The sequence below is a fragment of the Schistocerca piceifrons genome, chromosome 1 (assembly GCF_021461385.2).
Source record: "Schistocerca piceifrons isolate TAMUIC-IGC-003096 chromosome 1, iqSchPice1.1, whole genome shotgun sequence".
NCBI lineage: Eukaryota > Metazoa > Arthropoda > Insecta > Orthoptera > Acrididae > Schistocerca > Schistocerca piceifrons.
Window position 1 is genome coordinate 415,723,528 of NC_060138.1, and position 26,939 is coordinate 415,750,466.

The window sequence follows — 26,939 nt, forward strand, 5'->3', positions numbered from 1 at the left end:
CTATTGTGCAATTCATGTTAGCAAAAATGTCTATTTTATATTGATTCTGTCATGGGAATGTAAATAAGAACAGCAGTTATTGTTCTAGTAATTCATGATAATATTTTCGTTTCCAGGTTGTCTCTGACAGCCAGTTTGTAGCACCTCATGCACACCAGCTGGAGCTTCTGGTAAACAGCCCTCAACCAGTGTACTCATACTACTATGATCAGCCTGGACCAGATCTGTATGGAAGCTCTCTCAACATTACTGGTAGGTAATAGCTGTTAGACTGTCAAAGCCAGCAAATTTCTGGTGTAGAATGGATGTAGAATAACAAAACTATTTATGGGGATTTTCAGGTGATAAAAAACAGCATATTTTACTTCTGGTGGTGCACTATATTATCAAGAGCTTAGCAGTCTCACAACAACTAATAAATGGCACTTTGAAACTTCTTTTTATTGCTACAGTTTCATAAACTGGACAAAAAGAACAAAAGCTACATGGTCCAAGATATGGCAATCCTTTGTCACCCTATACCACCCCTTATGTTTCTGGAGTCATATATTAATGTGCGCCTATGTTTCTGGAGTCATTTATTAATGTACACTTTATTTCATTTTTGTATTGATATTTTTCATTAATTGTTCAAATAATTTAATGTAATTTATTAATGTCAAATACATAGAATAGTACAGGAAGAAACAACACACACTATTTGGAGGAAGCATTGGGCAGCTGATTAGCATATAAATAAAAAGTTAAACATTACACCATAAACTTAGCAATGTAAAACGTATCCACTTGCTCTGCTATAGCTCCAAACACAAATACATGTTTCTGTTTCTGTTGTGATCTAATTTATACACAGCACTAACCTGAGATACCAAAAAAAAAGAAATACGAGCTGCATTTTCCTGATTTTTACTGCTCAAATATGAACTTACATTTAGTCGATTGGCATGACGTAAATATTCCCTATAGAGACATTTTTCATGGAAATATTCCTTGTATAAGATTTAATAAGATGTAGTGTTGGGTCAGGATGGGACCTTTACCTTCTTACCTTTATGAGATGTAGTACACTCAGAAGTTTTATCTGTTTAATTAGAGGATTAATATAAATTATTCTAAAGCCTAATTTTTCTCAGAAATGGGATATTTTAACTTACTATCCAACAAGAGTGACAGTTCTGACATTTTGGCTGATAACAGAAGGAAGACTGAAGAAAAACCAAGACACATTCATAAGCTTTGTTGGCCTGAAAAAAGCACTAAACAATGTATAATAGTGCAAGACATTCGAAATTCTGAGAAAAATGAGGGTACGCTGTAGGGAAAGATGGGTAATATACAATATGTATAAGAATCTGTGGGGGAAATATCAGTGGGTGACCAAGAACAAGGTTCTCAGATTAAAAAGGGTGTAAGACAGGAACCTAGTCTTTCACCCCTACTGTTCAGCCTATACATCAAAGAAACAATGATGGGAGGGTAAATCAAAGAAAGACAACAGTATTGAGAATTAGCAGGAATGAGAATACCAAGAAACTTAACATTAGAACTGGGGGTCATGAGGTAGATGAAATTAAGAAATTCTGCTGCCTAGGCAGCAAAATAACCCATGACGGAGGGAAAAAAGAGGACATAAAAAAAAGACTAGCACTGGCAAAAAGGTCATTCTTAGCCAAGAGATGGCTACTAGTATCAAACATAGGTCTTATTTTGAGGAAGAAATTTGTGAGTACATTTGTAGCACAGTATCATGTTGTACTGAAACAGTGACTGTGGGAAAATTGGAAAAGAAGAGAACTGAACCATTTGAGATGTAGTGCTATATCAGAACGTTGAAAGTTACATGGATTGATAACATAAAAAAAGAGGAGGTTCTCCACAGAATCAACAAGGAAGGGAATATACGGAAAACACTGACACAAAGAAGGGACACAATGATACGACATTTGTTAAGGCATTAGATAATAACTTCCATGGTACTAGAGGGAGTTGTAGAGGGTAAAAACTATAGAGGAAGACAGAGCTTGGAATACATCCAGCAAATACAGGGTGCATCAAAAAATGTATACACACTTTGAAGCATCATAGAAAATTTATTTCCGGTTCTACAATGTTAAATTTCTGGAAATGGAAAGCTTAAAGTCCAATTGGAAAAATAAAAGTACTTTGCAAATGTGATTAATGTTCAAACTGGTGGCCTTCAGCATCAATACATTTCTGGGTATGAGTCACCACTGATTCCATACATCATACCAAAGTGTCCAATGAGATTTCTGCGCACACCGCCTGAATCTCATTCCAAAGTGTGTCCAGGTTACGTGGTTTACATTTGTACACCTCATCTTTTCTGTGCACCATAAGAAGAAATCCAGCAGCGTGAGGTCCGGAGAGCGTGCAGGAAACTCGATTGGCCCCCTGCATCCTATCCACTGGCCTGGCACATTGTGATCCAGGTATGCTCGTATGCCCCTATGATAGTGCGGTCAGGCGTCATCTTGGAAATAAAACTCATCATTACCGTATAATGCACGAATGGCAGGGAATATGGAGTCAGCAAGCATTGTTAGGTACATTTCTCCAGTAACAGTACCATCAAAGCAGAAAGGCCCAATGAGTCCCCTTGCAGACAAACCACACCGCACTTTACACCAGGCAAATTCACAGCCTTTTCTATTGTAATGTGAGGATTATCTTCAGCCCAGTACACACGCTTGTGCCTATTGACAGTTCCATTGAGTTTGAATTGGGCTTCATAAAACCAAATTATGCTACCCATAAACCCCGGTTCATATCTCACCATCTCCTGAATCCATTCGCAAAATTCTAACCTTCAATCTGGATCGTCGTCACTTAGCTGTTGCACCAGCCTTGGAATGTACACATGAAACTTGTCTTTCTTCAGAATGCATAGCACACTACTAGCACTTACATTACTCTCACCTACTGCTTGCCTTGAAGATTTTTGAGGTGAATGCTGAAACAGTTCCAAGACCGCAGTTGTGGAACCATCACGTGTAGCTGTACGAGGTCGCCCTGATCAACCTTTATGCACATCACACACTGTTCCATGAATTTCGAATTTGTCTCATATACATGTAATTGTTGACCTTGAAGGTGGTTCTGTACCATACTCACTTCTCCACTGTCTTCGAACTGCAGCTACATTCTCAAACTTCCAGTACCACTTAATTATCTGCTTCCGTGCTTCAAAGCTCAAATGCATGTCCGCCATGTTGTAGTTACTTCCCTGCCACTGCTGCCATCTGCTGAAGAAACCCAAAATTACTTTCTCACATATATTTAACCTTGTAGAACGGGAAATAAATTGTCTATGACAAGTGTGTGTACATTTTTTTGACACACCCTGTAGTTGAGTATGTAGGTTGTCTGATAGGAAAAGGACGGCACAGCAGAGGAATTTGTGGCAGGCTACTTCAAACCAGCCAAAACAGAAAGAGAGAGAGAGAGAGAGAGAATAAGAAGAAGCGGAAGAAGAAGAAGAAGAAGAAGAAGAAGAAGAAGAAGAAGAAGAAAAGTGAAAGAAAGAAAGAAGGTAATATCATTAACAGTTAAATGGATTAGTTCACCAGGGATAGGGAATAAGGAATTAAGGATTAAGTCACACAAACCATGAGAAGAAATCCTTTCACAGAAAAATAAGTAGTCACACATTAAGAATAGTCAGTTGCCAGAAGTAAAAGGCTGAAGCCACTTAAACCAACCTTCATAGTTTACTCAAGTTTTTTTTCTACATCTACATCTACATTGATACTCCGCAAGCCACCCAACGGTGTGTGGCGGAGGGCACTTTACGTGCCACTGTCATTACCTCCCTTTCCTGTTCCAGTCGCGTATGGTTCGCGGGAAGAACGACTGTCTGAAAGCCTCCGTGCGCGCTCTAATCTCTCTAATTTTACATTCGTGATCTCCTCAGGAGGTATAAGTAGGGGGAAGCAATATATTCGATACCTCATCCAGAAACGCACCCTCTCGAAACCTGGCGAGCAAGCTACACCGCGATGCAGAGCGCCTCTCTTGCAGAGTCTGCCACTTGAGTTTATTAAACATCTCCGTAACGCTATCACGGTTACCAAATAACCCTGTGACGAAACGCACCGCTCTTCTTTGGATCTTCTCTATCTCCTCCGTCAGACCGATCTGGTACGGATCCCACACTGATGAGCAATACTCAAGTATAGGTCGAACGAGTGTTTTGTAAGCCACCTCCTTTGTTGATGGACTACATTTTCTAAGCACTCTCCCAATGAATCTCAACCTGGTACCTGTCTTACCAACAATTAATTTTATATAATCATTCCACTTCAAATCGTTCCGCACGCATACTCCTAGATATTTTACAGAAGTAACTGCTACCAGTGTTTGTTCCGCTATCATATAATCATACAATAAAGGATCCTTCTTTCTATGTATTCTCAATACATTACATTTGTCTATGTTAAGGGTCAGTTGTCACTCCCTGCACCAAGTGCCTATCCGCTGCAGATCTTCCTGCATTTCGCTACAATTTTCTAATGCTGCAACTTCTCTGTATACTACAGCATCATCCGCGAAAAGCCGCATGGAACTTCCGACACTATCTACTAAGTCATTTATATATATTGTGAAAAGCAATGATCCCATAACACTCCCCTGTGGCACGCCAGAAGTTACTTTAACGTCTGTAGACGTCTCTCCATTGATAACAACATGCTGTGTTCTGTTTGCTAAAAACTCTTCAATCCAGCCACACAGCTGGTCTGATATTCCGTAGGCTCTTACTTTGTTTATCAGGCGACAGTGCGGAACTGTATCGAACGCCTTCCGGAAGTCAAGAAAAATAGCATCTACCTGGGAGCCTGTATCTAATATTTTCTGGGTCTCATGAACAAATAAGGCGAGTTGGGTCTCACACGATCGCTGTTTCCGGAATCCATGTTGATTCCTACATAGTAGATTCTGGGTTTCCAGAAATGACATGATGTGCGAGCAAAAAACATGTTCTAAAATTCTACAAGAGATCGACATCAGAGATATAGGTCTATAGTTTTGCGCATCTGCTCGACGACCCTTCTTGAAGACTGGGACTATCTGTGCTCTTTTCCAATCATTTGGAACCCTCCGTTCCTCTAGAGACTTGCGGTACACGGCTGTTAGAAGGGGGGCAAGTTCTTTCGCGTACTCTGTGTAGAATCATATTGGTATCCCATCAGGTCCAGTGGACTTTCCTCTATTGAGTGATTCCAGTTGCTTTTCTATTCCTTGGACACTTATTTCGATGTCAGCCATTTTTTCGTTTGTGCGAGGATTTAGAGAAGGAACTGCAGTGCGGTCTTCCTCTGTGAAACAGCTTTGGAAAAAGGTGTTTAGTATTTCAGCTTTACACGTGTCATCCTCTGTTTCAATGCCATCATCATCCCGTAGTGTCTGGATATGCTGTTTCGAGCCACTTACTGATTTAACGTAAGACCAGAACTTCCTAGGATTTTCTGTCAAGTCGGTACATAGAATTTCACTTTCGAATTCAATGAACGCTTCACGCATAGCCCTCCTTACGCTAACTTTGACATCGTTTAGCTTCTGTTTGTCTGAGAGGTTTTGGCTGCATTTAAACTTGGAGTGGAGCTCTCTTTGCTTTCGCAGTAGTTTCCTAACTTTGTTGTTGTACCACGGTGGGTTTTTCCCGTCCCTCACAGTTTTACTTGGCACGTACCTGTCTAAAACGCATTTTACGATTGCCTTGAACTTTTTCCATAAACACTCAACATTGTCAGTGTCGGAACAGAAATTTTCGTTTTGATCTGCCTTCTATTACTCTTGCTAAACAGATAAACCTTCCTCCCTTTTTTTATATTCCTATTAACTTCCATATTCAGGGATGCTGCAACGGCTTTATGATTACTGATTCCCTGTTCTGTACATACAGAGTTGAAAAGTTCGGGTTTGTTTGTTATCAGTAGGTCCAAGATGTTATCTCCACGAGTCGGTTCTCTGTTTAATTGCTCGAGGTAATTTTCGGATAGTGCACTCAGTATAATGTCACTCGATGCTCTGTCCCTACCACCCGTCCTAAACATCTGAGTGTCCCAGTCTATATCTGGTAAATTGAAATCTCCACCTAAGACTATAACATGCTGAGAAAATTTATGTGAAATGTATTCCAAATTTTCTCTCAGTTGTTCTGCCACTAATGCTGCTGAGTCGGGAGGTCGGTAAAAGGAGCCAATTATTAACCTAGTTCGGTTGTTTAGTGTAACCTCCACCCATAATAATTCACAGGAACTATCCACTTCTACTTCACTACAGGATAAACTACTACTAACAGCGACGAACACTCCACCACCGGTTGCATGCAATCTATCCTTTCTAAACACCGTCTGTACCTTTGAAAAAATTTCGGCAGAATTTATCTCTGGCTTAAGCCAGCTTTCTGTACCTATAACGATTTCAGCTTCGGTGCTTTCTATCAGCGCTTGAAGTTCCGGTACTTTACCAACGCAGCTTCGACAGTTGACAATTACAATTCCTATTGCTGCTTGGTCCCCGCATGTCATGACTTTGCCCCGCACCCGTTGAGGCTGTTGCCCTTTCTGTACTTGCCCAAGGCCATCTAACCTAAAAAACCGCCCAGCCCATGCCACACAACCCCTGCTACCCGTGTAGCCGCATGTTGCGTGTAGTGGACTCCTGACCTATCCAGCGGAACCCGAAACCCCACCACCCTATGGCGCAAGTCGAGGAATCTGCAGCCCACACAGTCGCAGAACCGTCTCAGCCTCTGATTCAGACCCTCCACTCGGCTCTGTACCAAAGGTCCGCAGTCAGTCCTGTCGACGATGCTGCAGATGGTGAGCTCTGCTTTCATCCCGCTAGCGAGACTGGCAGTCTTCACCAAATCAGATAGCTGCCAGAAGCCAGAGAGGATTTCCTCCGATCCATAGTGACACACATCATTGGTGCCGACATGAGCGACCACCTGCAGATGGGTGCACCCTGTACCCTTCTTGGCATCCGGAAGGACCCTTTCCACATCTGGAATGACTCCCCCCGGTATGCACACGGAGTGCACATTGGTTTTCTTCCCCTCTCTTGCTGCCATTTCCCTAAGGGGCCCCATTACGCGCCTGAAGTTGGAGCTCCCAACTACCAGTAAGCCCACCCTCTGCAACTGCCCGGATCTTGCAGACTGAGGGGCAACCTCTGGAACAGGACAAGCAGCCATGTCAGGCCGAAGATCAGTATCAGCCTGAGACAGAGCCTGGAACCGGTTCGTCAGACAAACTGGAGAGGCTTTCCGTTCAGCCCTCCGGAATGTCTTTCGCCCCCTGCCACACCTTGAAACGACCTCCCACTCTACCACAGGTGATGGATCAGCCTCAATGCGGGCAGTATCCCGGGCAACCACAGTCGTAGTCCGATCAGGGGATGCGTGGGACGAGCTGGCCGTCCCCGACAAACCCCCATCCGGACCCCCACAGTGATGCCCATTGGCAACAGCCTCAAGCTGTGTGACCGAAGCCAACACTGCCTGAAGCTGGGAGCGAAGGGATGCCAACTCAGCCTGCATCCGAACACAGCAGTTGCAGTCCCTATCCATGCTAAAACTGTTTTGCAAAGAACGTCTGAACTAATCTACAGAGAGCGCAAACAAATCGACAAAATTTAAATGGTTATTAAAATACAAGATTGCCTAGTAAATGCAGTAATGCTGCTACTTGCGCACTGCTGACACTGCTCGGCGGCGGAAGGAGACTAAGCGAAATTACACTATTCAGGTACTAAAACGTGATGCTACACTCTCAAATACTATAATACGCCCGAAATTTATGAATTAAACAATGCAAGTACCAAAAACACGCAAAGAAATTAAGATTTAAACTATGTAACAAATGAGTGAGCTAGGAGTATACGACTTGCTGCTCAGCTGCTTATCCAACGGCGGCAGGGAGCACACTGACTGTGACCAACCGACACTGGCCATTCAAAACAAAAACAGTAGACAAACGACTACGCGAATTTACACTATTCAGGTACTAAAACGCGATGCTACAGTTCTCAAATACTATAATACGCCCAAAATTTATGAATTAAACAATGCAAGTACCAAAAACACGCAAAGAAATTAAGAATTAAACTATGTAACAAACGAGTGAGCTAGGAGTATACGACTTGCTGCTCAGCTGCTTATCCAATGGCAGCAGGGAGCACATGTAAGTGAAGGTGATGAACTTTTCACCATACACATCAATATCACATAACAGTATGATATAAGCAATATTTAAAAAATCATGTCCACAGTCTAATGCATCCAAAGAGCTTTTATCTCCCTGAGTTGTTAGAGCCAAACATGATGCACTTAGTGCAGATATAGTACAATATTTACATTTTAATCTCATGACACAGGTCATTAATGAATGTCCACACTCATATTAAATATGAAACAGATGTTGGTGTTTGTCATATTATATTCCTGCTTGCCTGTAATGATCATTAACTATAAAAATATAATTTAGCACTCCGCTTTTAAAGGTTTAAGGAACTTGAGCTAGGCAACTGTTTTGAAACCTTAAAGCCAAGATCACATTTTAACATTTACTTTTCTCTGAAAGGGATTTTTGAAGTTTTATAAGTAATTTTTGTGTTTTAAAAATCTAAATAAGGTTCTAGTATAAACATTTGTGAAAATTAAGTATGTTTTGTAATTTTCGTTTCAGATACAATTTGAATATTAATACTTGGTGTCGGTTTGGCATAATTTAAAGTGTATTGTAAACACTCCATCCTATAAACTTTCTAATGAGCAACAAATTCTCAAACATAATGATTTTTTTATTACTATGTAGTTTTTGAATCTAAGGAGTATGTACCAGTTTGTTTCTGTAATGGTGCATATGGATTTTCAGTTTCTTACACAAGGTGAGGTCATTATCATTCTTACACAAGGTGAGGTCATTATCAAAGCAAATCAAGTATTATCTACATTTATTGCTTCTCAGTCCATCTTGTTACATATTTGCATGTTGAAACATAGTTGTAACTATAGTTCATTAGAAACATTTTTTTTTCTTTATTAATTCAAATGGTTCAAATGGCTCTGAGCACTATGGGACTTAACTTCTAAGGTCATCAGTCTCCTAGAACTTAGAACTACTTAAACCTAACTAACCTAAGGACATCACACACATCCATGCCCAAGGCAGGATTCGAACCTGCAACTGTAGCAGTCGCACAGTTCCAGGCTGTAGCGCCTAGAACCGCTCAGCCACCCCGTCCAGCATTTATTAATTGTGACAGTATATACTGAAAATCATAAAACTGTCCAAGTACCAACATCAAAGACACTAGTCCAGCGTTTATTATTCAAATTATGGGTTTCACATGCTGGCAGTTGAGCATGAAAACTTTCAGTGCAGAACCTTATCCACAGCAAAAATGTTTTACTACCAAACACATGACCTGAATCAATATTTTAGTATCTGATACATGGTCTAACCATTATACAGTCTGAGTCCAAGTAGTCCGAGCATGAGTGAAGTGGTAGCAGATAGAGGTGAAGTCCAAATAGCAGACCAGTAGTCCAAAGAATCATACAGTTTATTATAAAAGTCTGTCTCAGATCAGGGTTCCACTGCCTTAGGTAATACTTGAATGGATTATGGCAGGCTTTAGCTGGCCTTTCATCATCTCAGGTGCCCAGCATCCCCAGTATGCTGCTATAAGCCTTACACCAGGTGGCATGAAGCTTACCTTCAGACACTGTAGCCATTACATAGGTCAGTGATGTATTTACCATACTGATGTCTGGTGGGCTTACTGAATCCCTCCTCCCTTGAGCAAGCCCACAGGGCCAAGAATGTCCTACCTGATTCTAGAAAACTGTTTAAAACCCTTTCAGAAGTGAGCACATATAATTCTTTAAGCATCTGTGTTTTAAAGGGAACATTAGTCTCTATGCAATGCCATTGAATGCAGAGTGAAACTGGTGTATGGTTACATGTCTGATGACATTGTGCAGTAGCAGAAGTGCTTAAAGATGCCTGCTGTAAATAAACTGGTACCTATGAAAATACTCTTGGAAAAATATCTATGTTTTCAGAACATTGAAATTTTGACAAGTTGTCTAAATGTGTTCCCCACTTCCATTTCTCCTGTTTATTTTTCTTTGGCTGCTGCATACTTGGACTAAGCATTACATCGTCCATATCATCATTTGCACTGTCAGATTCTGCTGCTTTTGCATTTTCAGTATCAATATTGTTACTAAATTCATCTTCAGAAGTAAAATTAGAATTATAACTATAATATTCTGAAGATTCACTTTCACTTGCACTTAGAATATCACTAATGACCATTTTCCTACACCACCACCACTACCCAGCCATTGATCTTGGTACTAGTCCACTTTAATTGGGTTGCAGCTACAATCCAATAAGATTTCTTATTGCTTAGCTGTATGACTTCAAAATGTGTCTGTATGACTTCAAAATGTGTGACAAAATTGACAGTCCTGCCAAGGGTGAGATACACAGTGTTATCCACTTTTTAAATGCACAAAAAGTCTGACCTTACAAAATTTATAGACAGATAACTGAGATTTGTGGTTATGTGATGAACAAAGCATCAGTTTGAAAGAGGTGTATCATGTTTACTGGTAACTGGAAGAATGTTCATGATGAAGATCATTCAGGCTGGTTCTCAGTGGCGATTAATGGACTCAAAGCAAGGATTTAAACAAAAATCCAAGTTCATGGGCATTTCACAATTAGTGGATTGCTCATTCTTTCCATAAATTTCAAGAATTGAGTTGCACAAGACTGTCAATGCAGACCTGAGCTATAATGAAGTATGTGCCATGTGGATTCCTCAAATTTTGTCGGACAAACACAAAGCCAAATGAATGGCAGCTGCGTTGACATTTCTTAGTCACTATGAAAAGACTTGGATACCATGTTTCATACCAGAAACAAAGTGCCAATCAATAGAATGGCATCTTTCACAATCCACAGTGAAACAGAAAAAAAGCAAAACAAATTTTGAGCACCAGAAAGATTATGGCTATGGTATTTTGGGATCATAAGCTGTGTCCTGCTCATCAAATACATACCTAGAGGTCAGAGCATAAATGCAGCGGCCACTGCCAGACACTTTAACTACTTCACCACATTGTTAAGAAGAAGCAGTGCAGAATGCTAACCAGGGTAATCATTGTCCTTCATGACAATGCATGTCATCCTTCAAAATAATGCACCAGGGGTGATATAGGGCTTACTTCAGTGGTTTCAGTGGAAAATGTTTCAACATCCACCACACAAATGATTATCATTAATTCCCCAAATTGACAAATTTGTAACAGCAACTGAGTATGCAGAAGGCATACAAAAACTGCCATTGTCACTCACTTCAGGTTATTTGAATATATGTTCATGCCATTCAGATTAAAAAAACATGGCTCAAACATGGAAGACACTCATTGACTCAGCCCTATGCAAATACATACAAGTAGCTAAGCAGATTCCTAGGGATGATTAATTTCTACTGGTGCCACATCCTGCAGGCAGCCAAAATACAGGCACCCCTAACCAATGCCCTTTCTGGGAACTACACCAAAGACAAGTGAACTGTTCCATGGTCAGAAGAAATATCATAAGCTTTCAAGACAATCAAACAGGTGCTACAGAGGGCTGTGATTCTGGCCTGTCCTTCACCGATGTCCTACCTGTCAGTCGCTGTCAACGCTAGTGACACTACCATCTGTTCTGTCCTACAGCAAACGTTAATGGCATACGTCAACCCTTATGATTTTTTTCATGCAAATTAAAGGGCTCTCAAAAATTGTGTCCACATACAATTGTGAACTACTTGTGCTCTACAAGACAGTAGGGTACTCCAAGGAGTACACTGATGGCCATCCCTAAGACTTTGCACCAACTACTCCCCTTAGTACACACCATTCATAATCCTAGTCCAGATGTATCACCCCACTGCTTTCAGCACCTTGACCTCATAACAGAATTCTCAACAGACATCCAACACATGAAAGGGGGGAAACATGGTTGTGGACTACATGTCCCATATTCATCCCATCAATACATTAATCAACCATGAGGACCTAGTGAACCCACAAGGACATGAAGATCATTTATGTGAACTCTTAGATGACCCCAACACAGGCCCAGGGCTTGAAAAAGTAAGGTTACCCAACACTCATGTAAAACTCTCGTGTGACACATCACAAGGTAGACCATGCCTCCTAATCCCCATGCCATTAAGAAAATCAATTTTTGACAGCCATCATAACCTGTCACACCCCTCAGTTCACCCCAACATGAGACTCATTACAGAATGTTTTGTTTGGCTGGGGGTTAACACATACTGCAGGATATAGTTGAGGGCCTGTGTTCTGTTACAGCATACCAAGACCAGACGGCATGCATTCCCCCCCAGAAGGCACCCTCACTGTACCAAAAAAATGTTTCCAGCACATAATACTGGACCCAATTGGCTCCTTACCTGAGTCCAAAGATTACAACACATTTTATCAGCCATTGACTACACAACTTGGGTAGAATGAATCCCTTTACGTGGAATAACAGCCAAATCAACATCATGGGCTTTCATTAACACCTGAATTTTCCACCTCGGTTGCCCTCTATCTACCACAATTGACCAGGGGTGGCAATTTGAATCCCTCCTTCTTGCTGAGCTGTAAAAACTAGGCAGCATGTAACAATTTCACACAATGGCCTAGCTCCCACAGAGCAACAAGGTCGAGGAAAGATGGCATCAGACACTGAGGGCTGCCATAATGAGCCGTGACACCTTGTGGACAGACATTCTATCCTGTATTCTGGCAGGCACCTTGGCGACATACAAAGACAACCTGAAGTCACCACTTGCAGAGATGCTGTTCAGCAAATGCTGCACCCAATCTCCCCCTCCCTGTAGCAGACTTTTTCTTAACCTCCCCACCATTAAAGCCTGCAGAACTACCTTCACTAGTACTGAATGTCCAACTCCACATTAACAACACTCTCACACCCCAGCCTCAAGCTCATGTGTTACGAGCAAGCTTCATCCTCAAGTGGCTAAATGATAGCTCCCATAAAATGTTACCTAACAACACAATCTGCTCTGTGCACCAGCGACTGTACTCTGGCCCTTGCAATGTGACTAACGTAGAGGATAAACATTCTCAATGCTAGTGAGAGACACACCCACAACAGTATCTGTCTGCTGACTGAAACCAGCTTGATAGCTAACAACAGAGGACAACAACCTTTTCACCCCTCTTATCTCAACCTTTCCCAACCACAAACCTTCCAGTGTGGGTCTTCATGTCGATATGACAACTTCAACACCCGGACTGGAGATACATCCACAGTCGCAAACATTGCTGATGACAACACTCCCTGCTCTGCTAAGGCAGACCCATCCACCCATTCCCCCCCCCCCCCCACTCCCCCCCCCCCTCCACCACCACCATTTCTATGGGACTACATGTAGGAGTAAACCACTACCCCTACCTGCCACATTGAGCTCTGCACTAGGAGGAGGGCCTCATGTGCATCAGTTGTCAGGCTTGACTCTGCCCAACATACTGACTGTAACAACTACAAGCATATTTTAACTGTAACCAAAACTTGTGACCTTTATTTATCATTTCCCACTTGCCTCTTGAGTAGTGTATACCATAGTAAAACATTTTGTATCTGTTCAGTATACAGGGTAAGTCACTAACTATGGCCACTTAGAATAACTCTGAAAGTATGATAGTAGCTGAAAAGTTAGTGGGACAAAAATTGCACGGGACAACGGGGGTCATAATATGATGATGGTTTTCTGTTGCTAGGTGGGGTCATGTCAGAGATATGAAGGTCAACTTTGTTTTTTTAAATGGGATGCAATAGTTTGGTACTTATTTTCTGATAGCTGCTATCGAGTCGAATCCAATGATGTGTAACAGTAAGGTCTTTGAAGGTCACAAAGGCGGCATGGATGTCCATTTGCAGAAGGTGTTTGAAGTGATAACCACTGGTATCAATGCAGTGCTGCAATCTTCTTATCATGGATTCAGTGGTATTCCTTATCACTTCAGCACTTCTTGAAGCACATGCTCTGACAGTTCTCTCTCGTATATCGTGCAAATAGTAAATATTCGCCGAACGCGGCATATCCATCTAACGTGCCACTAACATGTAAATACCATTCATTGGTTTTGCAATACAACACTAATAGGAACGGTAGGACTAGTATCATTGAGTCAAGCAAATGTGAATGATGTATTCCTTCAAAGATGTTTCTCATTTATGGAGAATACCAACGAAATTCAATGAGAGCTATAGACTTATACGCTGAAAGATATTCTCAATGTACTCACCCTACACATTGTACATTTAAATGTGTATATGATAAATTCCCCCCCCCCCCTCCCCCCCATGAACCATAGATCTTGCCGTTGGTGGGGAGGCTTGCGTGCCTCAACGATACAGATTGCCATACCATAGGTGCAACCACAACAGAGGAGTATCTGTTGAGAGGCCAGACAAACAAATGGTTCCTGAAGAGGGGCAACAGCCTTTTCAGTAGTTGCAGGGGCAATAGTCTGGATGATTGACTGATCTGGCCTTGTAACATCAACCAAAACGGCCTTGCTGTGCTGGTACTGCAAACGGCTGAAAGCAAGGAGAAACTACGGCCATAATTTTTCCCGAGGGCATGCAGCTTTACTGTATGGATAAATGATGATGGCGTCTTCTTGGGTAAAATATTCCGGAGGTAAAATAGTCCCCCATTCGGATCTCCGGGCGGGGACTACTCAAGAGGACGTCGTTATCAGGAGACAGAAAACTGATGTTCTACGGATCGTCAGATCCCTTAATCAGGCAGGTAGATTAGAAAATTTAAAAAGGGAAATGGGTAGGTTAAAGTTAGATATAGTGGGAATTAGTGAAGTTCAGTGGCAGGAGGAACAAGACTTTTGGTCGGGTGAATACAGGGTTATAAATACAAAATCAAATGGGGGTAATGCAGGAATAGGTTTGAAAACGAGAGTTCGGGTAAGCTACTACAAACAACATAGTGAACACATTATTGTGGCCAAGATAGACACGAAGTCCACGCCTACTACAGTAGTACGAGTCTATATGCCAAATAGCTCTGCAGATGACGAAGAAATTGAAGAAATGTATGATGAGATAAAAGAAATTATTCAGATAGTGAAGGGAGACGAAAATTTAATAGTCATGGGTGACTGGAATTCGATAGTAGGAAAAGGAAGAGAAGAAAACGTAGTAGGTGAATAGGGATTGGGGGTAAGAAACGAAAGAGGAAGCTGCCTGGTAGAATTTTGCACAGAGCATATCTTAATCATAGCTAAAACTTGGTTCAAGAATCATAAAAGAAGATTGTATACATGGAAGATGCCTGGAGATACTGACAGGTTTCAGATAGATTATATAGTGGTAAGACAGAGATTTAGGAACCAGTATTTAAATTGTAGGACATTTCCAGGGGCAGATGTGGACTCTGACCCCAATCTATTGCTTATGAACTGTAAATCAAAACTGAAGAAACTGCAAAGAGGTAGGAATTTAAGGAGATGGGACCCAGATAAACTGACTAAACCAGAGGTTGTACAGAGTTTCAGGGAGAGCATAATGGAACAATTGACAAGAATGAGGGAAAGAAATGCAGTAGAAGAAGAAGAATGGGTAGCTTCGAGGAATGAAATAGTGAAGGCAGCAGAGGATGAAGTAGGTAAAAAGACGAGGGCTAGTAGAAATCCTTGGGTGACAGAAGAAATACTGAATTTAATTGATGAAAAGAGAAAATATAAAAATGCAGTAAATGAAGCAGGTAAAAAGGAATACAAACGTCTCAAAAATGAGATCGACAGCAAGTGCAAAATGGCTAAGCAGGCATGGCTAGAGGACAAATGTAAGGATGTAGAGGCTTATCTCACTAGGGGCAAGATAGATACTGCCTAAAGGAAAATTAAAGAGACCTTTGGAGAAAAGAGACCCACTTGTATGAATATCAATAGCTCAATGGAAACCCAGCTCTAAGCAAAGAAGGGAAAGCAGAAAGGTGGAAGGAGTATATAGAGGGTCTATACAAGGGTGATATACTTAAGGGCAATGTTATAGAAAGGGAATAGGATGTAGATGAAGATGAAATGGGAGATATGATACTGCGTGAAGAGTTTGATAGAGTACTGAAAGACCTGAGTCAAAACAAGGCCCCGGGAGTAGACAACATTCCATTAGAACTACTGACAGCCTTGGGAGAGTCAGTCATGACAAAACTCTACCATCTGGTGAGCAAAATGTATGAGACTGGTGAAATACCCTCAGACTTCAAGAAGAATATAATAATTCCAATTCCAAAGAAAGCAGGCGTTGACAGATGTTAAAATTACTGAACTATCAGTTTAATAAGTCACAGCTGCAAAATACTAACGCAAATTCTTTGCAGATGAATGGAAAAACTGGTAGAAGCTGACTTCGGGGAAGATCAGTTTGGATTCTGTAGAAATATGGGAACACGTGAGGCAATACTGACCCTACGACTTATCTTAGAAGCTAGGTTAAGGAAAGGCAAACCTGCATTTCTAGCATTTGTAGACTTAGAGAAAGCTTTTGACAATGTTGACTGGAATACTCTCTTTCCAATTCTGATGGTGGCAGGGGTAAAACACAGGGGGCGAAAGGCTATTTACAATTTGTACAGAAATCATATGGCACTAATAACAGTCGAGGGGCACGAAAGGGAAGCAGTGGTTGGGAAGGGAGTGAGACAGGGTTGCAACCTCTCCCCAATGTTATTCAGTCTGCATATTGAGCAAACAGTAAAGGAAACAAAAGAAAAATTCGGAGTAGGTATTAAAATCCATAGAGAAGAAATAAAAACTTTAATGTTCACCGATGACACTGTAATTCTGTCAGAGACAGCAAAGGACTTGGAAGAGCAGTTGAACGGAATGGACAGTGTCTTGAAGGAAGGATATAAGATGAACATCAACAAAAGCAAAACGAGGATAATGGAATGTAGTCAAATTAAGTTGGGTGATGCTGAGGGAATTAGATTAGGAAATGAGACACTTAAAGTAGTAAAGGAGTTCTGCGATTTGGGGAGCAAAATAACTGATGATGGTCGAAGTAGAGAGGATATAAAATGTAGACTGGCAATCGCAAGGAAAGCATTTCTGAAGAAGAGAAATTTGTTAACATCGAGTATAGATTTAAGTGTCAGGAAGTCGTTTCTGAAAGTATTTGTATGGAGTGTGGCCATGTGTGGAAGTGAAACATGGTTGATTAACAGTTTGGACAAGAAGAGAATAGAAGCTTTCGAAATGTGGTGCTACAAAAGAATGCTGAAGATTGGATATGTGGATCACATAACTGATGAGGAGGTATTGAATAGGGTTGGGGAGAAGAGGAGTTTGTGGCACAACTTGACTAGAAGAAGGGATCGGTTGGTAGGACATGTTCTGAGGCATCAAGGAATCACCAATTTAGTATTGGAGGGCAGCGTGGAGGGTAAAAATCGTAGAGGGAGACCAAGAGATGAATACACTAAACAGATTCAGAAGGATGTAGGCTGCATTACGTACTGGGAGGTGAAGCAGCTTGCACAGGATAGAGTAGCATGGAGAGCTGCATCAAACCAGTCTCAGGACTGAAGACCACAACAACAACAACATGATAAATTGAGAACAACTGGATCTTTAAAGCATCAGAAACATATCCAGGAAAGGAAAGCTGCTAACGAGGAAATGGAAATTGGTACACTTGCCACTGTGGTTCAAGATCCTTGTGTTAGTTCGCATCAAATCGCAAGGGAATCTGTCATGAGCCAGAGTAGTGTTGTTCGTGTTCTGTATCATCATAAATATCGTCCTTACCATATCAGTCTCCACCAAGAATTAACTGGTATGGATTGTATGCATCGCATTGAATTCTGCTGATGAGCTCAACTTAAGATTCAGAGAGATAACACATTTATTAATTTGATTTATTTACTGATGAGGCTACATTCACAGACCATGGGAATGTTAATTTGCGTAACATGCAATACTGGGCAACTGAAAATTCATGTTGGCTGTGGCAAGTTGCACACCGAAAACTGCAGTTGGTGAATGTATTGTGTGGGATTCTGGAGGGCAGAATTATAGGCCCCTATTTCGTTAAAGGAAATCTTTAATGGTAGGATGTACACCACACCCATGCAAGAAATATTAGGTCTGTTATTGGAAGAAATACATTTAGGAACAAGGAACAGAATGTGGTATCAGCACAATGGGTGCCCAGCACATTTTTTGCTGATGGCTAGAAATTGACATGGAGGAGATGTGTGTCATGGCCAGTTTGTTCGTCAGACTTGATGCCTCTGAATATTTTCTTGTGGCAATTCATAAAAGAAATTGATTATAAAGAGGTTCCAACTACACCTGAAGATATGTGAGAAAAAATTGTCAGAGTATGTGCTTCGATAAGTGCCGATGTGGTACCAAACTATAGCATTCCATTGGAGGGAGGGGGGGGGGGGGGCGGAAAGAAAGAAAAAAGGTTAACTTTCATATCTCTGACATGACCCCACCTAGCAACAAAAAACCAATGTCATATTATGGTCCCCATTGTCCCACAAACTTTTCAGCTCCTATCATACTTTCAGAGTTATTATTGGTGGCAATTATTAGTGACTCACCCTGTATAATAATGGCAATAATATGTGAAATTCTTCACCAAGATACTTTTACCTGCTTGTCTCTTGAGTAGGGCATATCGCAGTAAAGCATTTTGTATGTGTTCAGTATGCAGTAATGGTAATGAAGTGGAATTCTTTACCAAGGTATTTTTACATCATTCTCTTCAGTTCCAGATGCCCAGGATTCCCACAGGCCTCAGCTGATTTTATGTAAAGATGTTTTCATTACTAGGACCAGAGACAGACCAGGATGGTATACAACAAGAAAAAGTGTTGATTTTTTATTTATTTATTTATTTATTTGCAAAATGCCTGTTAACAGGCTTGTGACCCCTCAGATTTTTTTGCCTTTTCTGCATAAGATTTTAAAAGGTGAGATATTTTGACTGCTCAAGGTATGAATCTAGTGTAATAATTAATTTTATCCGGGAACACTTGCAAATTTTTATGTGCAGTGGAAGCAGGCTATTTCTCATGATTTGACATACTCTTTAGTTGGTTTGAGATGTTTCTGGCTTAGAACAGAATCTATATATGTGACAATTTGTTGAAATAGAAAAGAACATGTGAAATGGTTCCATTCAAGGCAATATTGTGGAAGTGTCTCAAACAAAAACTGAAAAATCTGCAGATGTTTAATGATTTTTGATGTTAATATGATCTATTTAATTTACACATTTTTTTGTAAGTTCTGGGTATACCTGGAGTATTGCAGAGGCAATGATGACCCACTCTGGAAATCTGTTGTATTGCGCAACCCAAAAGGGGTGTTGATGAGAAGGGTTTTTTTAATTCTTAATTTAATGGGAGCTGCAAATAGGCATTGGACTAATTTAACTTGTGGAAATATTACTCTCCAGAAAGCTGTGTGAACAGCCATTGGTACAGAGTAAAGGGTACGGGGTTATTTCACCGTTGCTTTAAAATCACCATCCACAGTTTTTCTCCTAGTTTGCAAACAATTAACAACAGTATTACCCACTGCCAGTCAGCTATACATTTTAAAGCATTTTGCTACTTCTTCTTCAAGATCACAAGATCATCATGAAGAGCCAGTGAGACTGGTTGGGACTGAAAGAAATGAGACACTGGAAATATTTTAGGAATAATGTGAGCCTCGAAATCTGTTGAAGCTCAGAGTGGCAAACAATGTAAAAAGCAAAATAGATTGCTGGATAGAATGAACAGATCCCTGAACAATAAATCTGGACACAGCAAGTGCATCAAGGTGTAACATGTCAGTATTTTAAAAAGGATGTATTGCTGCAGGCATTGAGTCATGGACAGACACAGTGAAAAGACAGCCAAACATCTAAGCTTTCAGACAGGAAAGTGCTCCTTTAGAAATAGAAAACACACATATATTCACACAAGCACAATTCATACACACACTCATGGCCACAGTCTGTGGCCACTGTGGCCTGACTGCAGACTGCGACTGCATCTGATATGAGCAGCAATCTGGGATGGGTGGTGGCGGTGTTAAGTGGAGTCATGGGGTGGGGGTGATGGGGGGGGGGGGGGGGATAGCAGGGTAAGGGTGGGAGGAGATGATGTGCTACCTGCAGGGATGTGTGGGAACAGGATAGGGCTGCTAGGTGCAGAGTCGGAAGGCTGTGTTATAGGGGGGAGGAGGGGGGGGGGGGAGGGAGATAGAGGAGAGAGGTGAGAAGGGGAAAAGATTGCAGATGTGTTGGTGGAATGGAAGATGTGTGTAGTGCTGGAGTGGGAGTAAGAAATGGGACAGGTAGGTGGAGGTAAAGGACTAGCGAAGCTTGAGGCCAGAGGAGTTCCAGGAATGAAGGGCATGTGGTAGGGAAAGTCACCACCTGTGCAGTTCAGAAAAGCTGGTGTTGGTAGGAATGGCACAGGCTGTGAAGCAGTCATTGCAGTGAAGCACATCATGGTGGGCAGCATGTTCAGCAACTGGGTGACCAGCAGTCATTGGAGACAATACATAGAAGAAATGTGTGATGATAAAGACTGCAAGAACAAAGATAATGTGATGGAAGACATCTATCTTTCTGAAAGAAAAATGCAAGGTCCTCCAATCATGAGATATATATTTGAACATGCTCTGCAGAGATTGAAAGAAGAAAGTGCAACTGGTGTTGATGACATCACAGCAGAACTGCTGAAACATTTAGGTAACAAGATGGAAGAGCAATTATTCAGAGTAATAAATGACTGCTACTAAAAAGGAGTTATACTAAAACACTTCATACCATACAGAACTATTACCACACTTAAAATAGAGAAGGTAATTGATAGCAAAAATTACAGAACACTTACTTGTAATGTTATCACATGCCTCTTAAATGTTGATTAATACAGTTAAGAGCAGCATAAAAGGAGATGTAGGTAAGCTGGAGCAAACCATTTTGGATATGAAAAAGGTAGAGAAACAAGAGAATCAATTTTGGTCTTGCACATGCTATTGGAGGGAAGGATGGGTATGAGTAGCAGAACTTATCTTACCTTCATGGGCTTATAAAAAAGTTTGACAATGTGAACTAGGAGCTACTGTTTAGAAGTATGAAGTAAATAGGACAGGACTGGAAGGACAGAAAAATGATTAATCAACTTTATCAGAACCAATCCACAAAAACAAACACCAATAAGGTAGAGAACAAGAACAGAATTAGAAGAGGAGCCATACAAGAATGTCCTTTATCTCCACATTTGTTTAATGTGTTCACTGAGGAAAATATTCAGATTATGAAAGAAAAGACAAAGGGAATAAAAAACAGTGGTGACAGCATGCACTGTATCAGATTTTCTAATGAGAAAATAATAGTTGCAGACTCTGAAAGAGAAACAAATAGAATGGTGAAAGTCATATCAGACAATGGAAAATCCAGGATGGAAGGTATCAGTATAATGGAAAGGATAGTTGCTACTCATCATAAAGTGGAGATACTGAGTTGCAAAGAGGCACAACAAGAAGACTGTTGGAAAGTTCGCTTTAAGCCAACAAGGCCTTTTCAAAAACAGACAAGCTACACATATGCACACATTCACACAAATGCAACTCACCTGCACGTGACCACAGTCTCTGGCAGCTGAAGCCAGACTTTGAGCAGCAGCGCATTATGGGAGAGGCAGCTGGGTGGGGGGTAAGGAGGTAGGTGGGGTTGGGAGGACCAGGGAAAGCAGTGTAGGGGTGGAGGATGGTAAAGTGCTGCTGGGAGCATGCAGAGATGAGGTGCTGAGTGGGGCAGCTAGGTTCAATCAGGAGGTTAGATAGATGGTGGGGGAGAGAGGGGGAGATTAGTGGAAAAGGAGAGAAGTAAACAGACTGGGCACATTGGTAGAATAGAGGGCTGTGTAGTGCTGGAATAGGGACAGGGAAGGAGCTAGATGGGTAAGGACAATGACTAATGAAGGTTGAGGCCAGGAGGGTTATGGGAATGTAGGATATATTGCAGGGACAATTCCCACCTGTACAGTTCAGAAAAGCTGGTGTTGGTGGCACAGGAACAGGCTGTGAAGCAGTCACTGAATTGAAGGACGTCATGTTGGAGAGCGTGCTCAGTAACAGGGTGCTCCAGTTGTTTCTTGGCCACAGTTTATCAGTGGCCATTCATGCAGACAGACAGCTTGTTGGTTCTTATGCCCATGTAGAATCAACTTAGTGGTTGCAGCTTAACTCGTAGATCACATGACTGATTTCACAGGTAGCCCTGCTTTTGATGGGATAGATGATGTTTGTGACCAGACAGGAGTAGTTGGTGGTGGGAGGATGTATGGGGCATGTCTTGCATCTGGGTCTATTACAGGGGTACAAGCTATGCAGCAAGGGGCTGGGAGCAGGGGTTGTGTAGGGATGAATGAGGATATTGCGTAGGTTCGTTGGGCGGCAGAATAACACTGAGAGAGTAGTGGGAAGGATAATGGGTGGGGCATTTCTCATTTCAGGGCATGACAAGAGGTAGTCGAAACCCTGGTGGAGAATGTAATTCAGTTGCTCCAGTCCAGGTGGTTCTGAGTCGCAAGGGGAATGCTCCTCTGTGACCAGATGGTGGGGCTCTGGGAGGTGATGGATGATTGGGAAGATAAGGCACAGGAGATCTGTTTTTGTACAGGGTTAGGAGGATAATTATTATTTGTAAAGTCCTCAGTGAGACCCCTGGTATATTTCGAGATGGACCACTCATCACTACATATCGGACAGCCACAGTAGGCTAGGCTGTATGGAAGGGACTTCGTGGCATGGAATGGGTGGCAGCTGTTGAAGTGGAGATATTGCTGGTGATTGGTAGGTTTGATATGGTCAGATGTACTGATATAGCCATTTTGAGGTGGAGGTCATCATCAAGGACAGAAGCTTGTCAGGTTGAGAAGGACCACATGAAGTGAATGGGGGCAAAGTGTTGAGGTTCTGGAGGAATGTGAATAGGGTGTTCTCATCCTCGATCCAGATCAGGAAGATGTCAGTAGTGATTATGAACCAGGTGAGGGGTTTGAGATTCTGGGTGTTTAGGAAGGACTCCTCTAGATGGCCCATGAATGTGTTGGCATAGGATGGTGCCATTTTGGTGCTAAGGCTTTTGAAAGAAAGGTTCATGACTGTGTTTCGGGCCTATTTAGGTTCTGGATTCTGTGTAGTAGTGGGAGGGAGTTTTGATGGTTGAGTAACTGTAGTAGGCCTGGGAGATAGGATTTGTCAGCCAAATCCCTCAGCATGCAAACTAACCTTACATCCACAGCAAGACTCGCAACCCACCATCTAAAAATTAATCCCAACCATACATTGTACCTGCTGACAAAGGCTCCACCACAGATGTTTTTTAATCACATGGATTACCTGACAGGACTCTGCCAGCTGTCAGATTCATCCACCTACAAGCCCTGCTGCAGTGACCCCATTCCAGAAATCCAGCATGATCTCCAGTCTCTCCTCAAATCCTTAGGCCCACCCCAGAACATTTCCCCATAGCCCATCTCTCTCCTCACCCCTAGCATTCCCCACACTCCTACCTTCTATATGATTGCTACAAATCCATAAATCCAATCACACAGGACACCCCATTGTGCCTGATTACTGTGCCCCCTCCCCTGCCCCACTGAGAGAATCTCTGCTCTTGTAGACCAAAACCTTCAACCTATTACCTGCAACCTACCAACTCATATAAAATATACCAACCATTTTCTCTACTGACTCTCCACAATTGCTGTTCCTCTACCACACGGTGCCCTGTTCATCACTATTGGTGCCTGCTCCCTTTACACAAAATCCCTAATGCCCATCGCCTTATCACTATTGAACACTACCTTTCCCAATGCTCAATGGATTCTTCACCAACCACCTCCTTCTTAGACACCATAACCAACTATACATTCACCCACAATTACTTCTTCTTTCAAGGCATTACCTAGAAACAAATCTGGGGTACAGCTGTGGGCACCAACATGGCAACATCCTATTCCAACATATTCATGGGCCATCTAAAGAAATCCTTCCTAAACACCCAGAAGCTCAAACCCCTCACCTGGTTCAGATTCGCTGCTGACATCTTCCTGATCTGGATCAAGGGCGAGAATATCCTATCCAGATACCTCCAGAACCTCAACACCTTCTCCCCCATTCACTTCATCTAGTCCTACTCAACTCAGCAAGCCACTGTTCTCGATGTTGGCTTCCACCTCAAAATGGCTACATCAGGAGCTCTGTCCATATCAAACCTAACAATCATCTGCAATCATCTGCAATACCTCCACTTTGACAGCTGCCACCCATTCCATACCACGAAGTCCCTTCCATACAGTCTAGCCACCCGTGGCCAATGCATGTGTAATGATGAGTGGTCCCTCTCGAAATATACCGGGTGTCTCACTGAGGACTTTACAAATCGTAATTACGCTCCTAACCTTGTACAAAAACAAGCCTGTTGCTGAGCATGCTGTCCAACATGATGTCTCCTTCATTCAATGACTGCTTCACAGCCTGTGCCATCCGGATCCTTCCTCCCCACACCCCCACTCTCCGTCTAACCTGCCAACTGATCCTAGCTACCCCTCTTTCCATCTAGTCTCTGCATGCTCCCAGCATCACTTTACTATCCCCCACCCCTATCCTAACATCCTTCCCCCTCCCCTTCCCCACCCTCCTCCTTACCCCCACCCAGTTGCCTCTGCCATAATGCCCTGTTGCTTACAGTCTGCCTCCAGCTGCCAGAGACTGCGGTATGTGTGTGTGAGTTGCATTTGCATGTTTGTTTGTGTGTGTGTGTGTGTGTGTGTGTGTGTGTGTGTGTGTGTGTGTGTGTGTGTGTGTGTGTGTGTGTGTGTGTGTGTGTGTGTGTGTGTGTTTTGTCTATTTTTGACAAAGGCCTTGTTGGCCAAAAACTAACTCTCCAACAGTCTTTTTGTTGTGCCTTTCTGTGACTCAGCTTCTCTGCTAAATGGTGAGTAGCAACTATCCTTTTCACTACACTGAAAGTCATATCACACATTCTTAAACAATGGAAATTACAAATGAATGACTGGAAAATGAAAATAATGGCAGTAAGAAAAATATGAGGGAAATTAAAATCAATATAGAAACTGATGATATCATAATATATCATGAAACAATATTGAGATCGAATAGTCACACAGGACAACTGATGCATTCGGGCATGGAGAAAAGGGTTGCACTGGCAAAACAGGTACTTATGGATAAGAAAAACATTTTAACCAAAAACATATGAAGTTAGTTGTTATAAAATCCTTCACCAAATCTTTTCTATGGAGTGCATGAAAGTGAAAGTTGTACTTGGGGTAAATTGGAAGGAAATTGACTTGCAGCTGCTGAAATGTGATTAGGGCAGAAAATGACAAGAATGGGCTGGACAGGGTGAAAAACCAACCTGGTAGTCTTCATGGAAATCAATGAAGAGAGATGATTATTAAATGAAATGGAAAAGAGGAAAATAAAATTTATTGCACACTTTCATCATTAATATTATTGAATGGAACGTGCTAATAATGAAAAGAACAGGATGGCCTAGGATGAAGTATTTGGAAGGAATCAAGAAGAGGATAGGCTGTGACAATTACATTGGACTGAAATGAATAGCCAGTGACAGAAGAGAGTAGTTGGATTCACAAGGCATTATAGTTTAAAATATGTATGTACAAGCTGTTACTGAAAAACTCAACTTGTTTGGTATAGGAGAGTTCACTGTCTCTTTGATGACGGGTTAATCTCACACCCTATGTTATTTTTGTAGCTGATGTTGCCCTTGGATGTTTGTTCATATAGAGCTACTTTAAACAAATAATATAAATTTGATTATCTACATTCCACAATGTGATATTATGAGTTTGATCAATTTTTCTTGTGTAGTTCAAATTTCACATTTATCTGAAGCAGGAGAAACTCTTTATGTATTCTTTCACAGATCAGACAATACACCAATGTTTTTCTCTTGCCCATGGCTGAAATTGAAACTGGTGCACATAATTGATATATATTATTTCTCTTGCCCATGGTTGTAAATGAAAGTGGTGGATGTAACTGATATATATTATCTACTTTTTGTTTCAAGATCTGACAGAAATGCTGTAGTTATTTATACTGACTCTATCACACGAAAATGATCATTCAAACTCACTCTTCTGCTCAAACAAACATAAAAGTTTGGCAAAAATAATATATTATGCTGGAATAAAAACCTGTCACTAGCTATTGAACAACTGAGGAAGGTGACAAAGATTCCTGTCTGGCCATCCAGATTTAAGCTTCCATGATTTTGCTAAATTAATTAAATCAGTTTATTGAATGATTCCTTTGTAAAGGACAAGGCCAATTTAGTTCACCATCCTTACCTAATCAGAGCTTGCACTGTATCATTGAATATCTCATCATCATACAAAATTAGTAAACTTTCTTTCTTCCCACCTTCTTTCCTAATAATTATAACTCTAATCAGTATGTGGTTACTTTGGTTATAAAAAGGGAAGCCTAGTAAAAATAAATATATGTATGAGATATTTATTTATACAAAAATGACATTTATTTTTATAACTCAGGTAAATAATTTATTAGGAACACTTGAACTAATGTCAGGTCAATTGGATTATCACTGTTAGGTGCTGCACATGGTTCAGAATTGCTACATCTTCTTGGCCCATCCCTTATGCAGCAGCTTTCTGGACGCAGACCATCTGGGACTGAAGAAAGGTTTGGCAGAATGATACGTCAAATGTGGGCTGAATTTTCACGAACAGGGTAAAATTTTGTTACTAAAAATTTG

The 26,939-nt window shown here is 41.4% G+C and overlaps 1 protein-coding gene across 1 annotated transcript in view; it reads left to right on the plus strand.

Moving 5' to 3' along the window:
- Nucleotides 1-26,939, plus strand: part of LOC124796497 (carboxylesterase 4A-like) — a 344,155-nt gene that overhangs the window by 285,663 nt on the left and 31,553 nt on the right. Inside the window, exons 10-11 of the mRNA XM_047260703.1 lie at nt 117-252; nt 26,776-26,914. Coding sequence (XP_047116659.1) covers nt 117-252; nt 26,776-26,914 — 275 coding nt within the window. The remainder of the gene's footprint in view (nt 1-116; nt 253-26,775; nt 26,915-26,939) is intronic.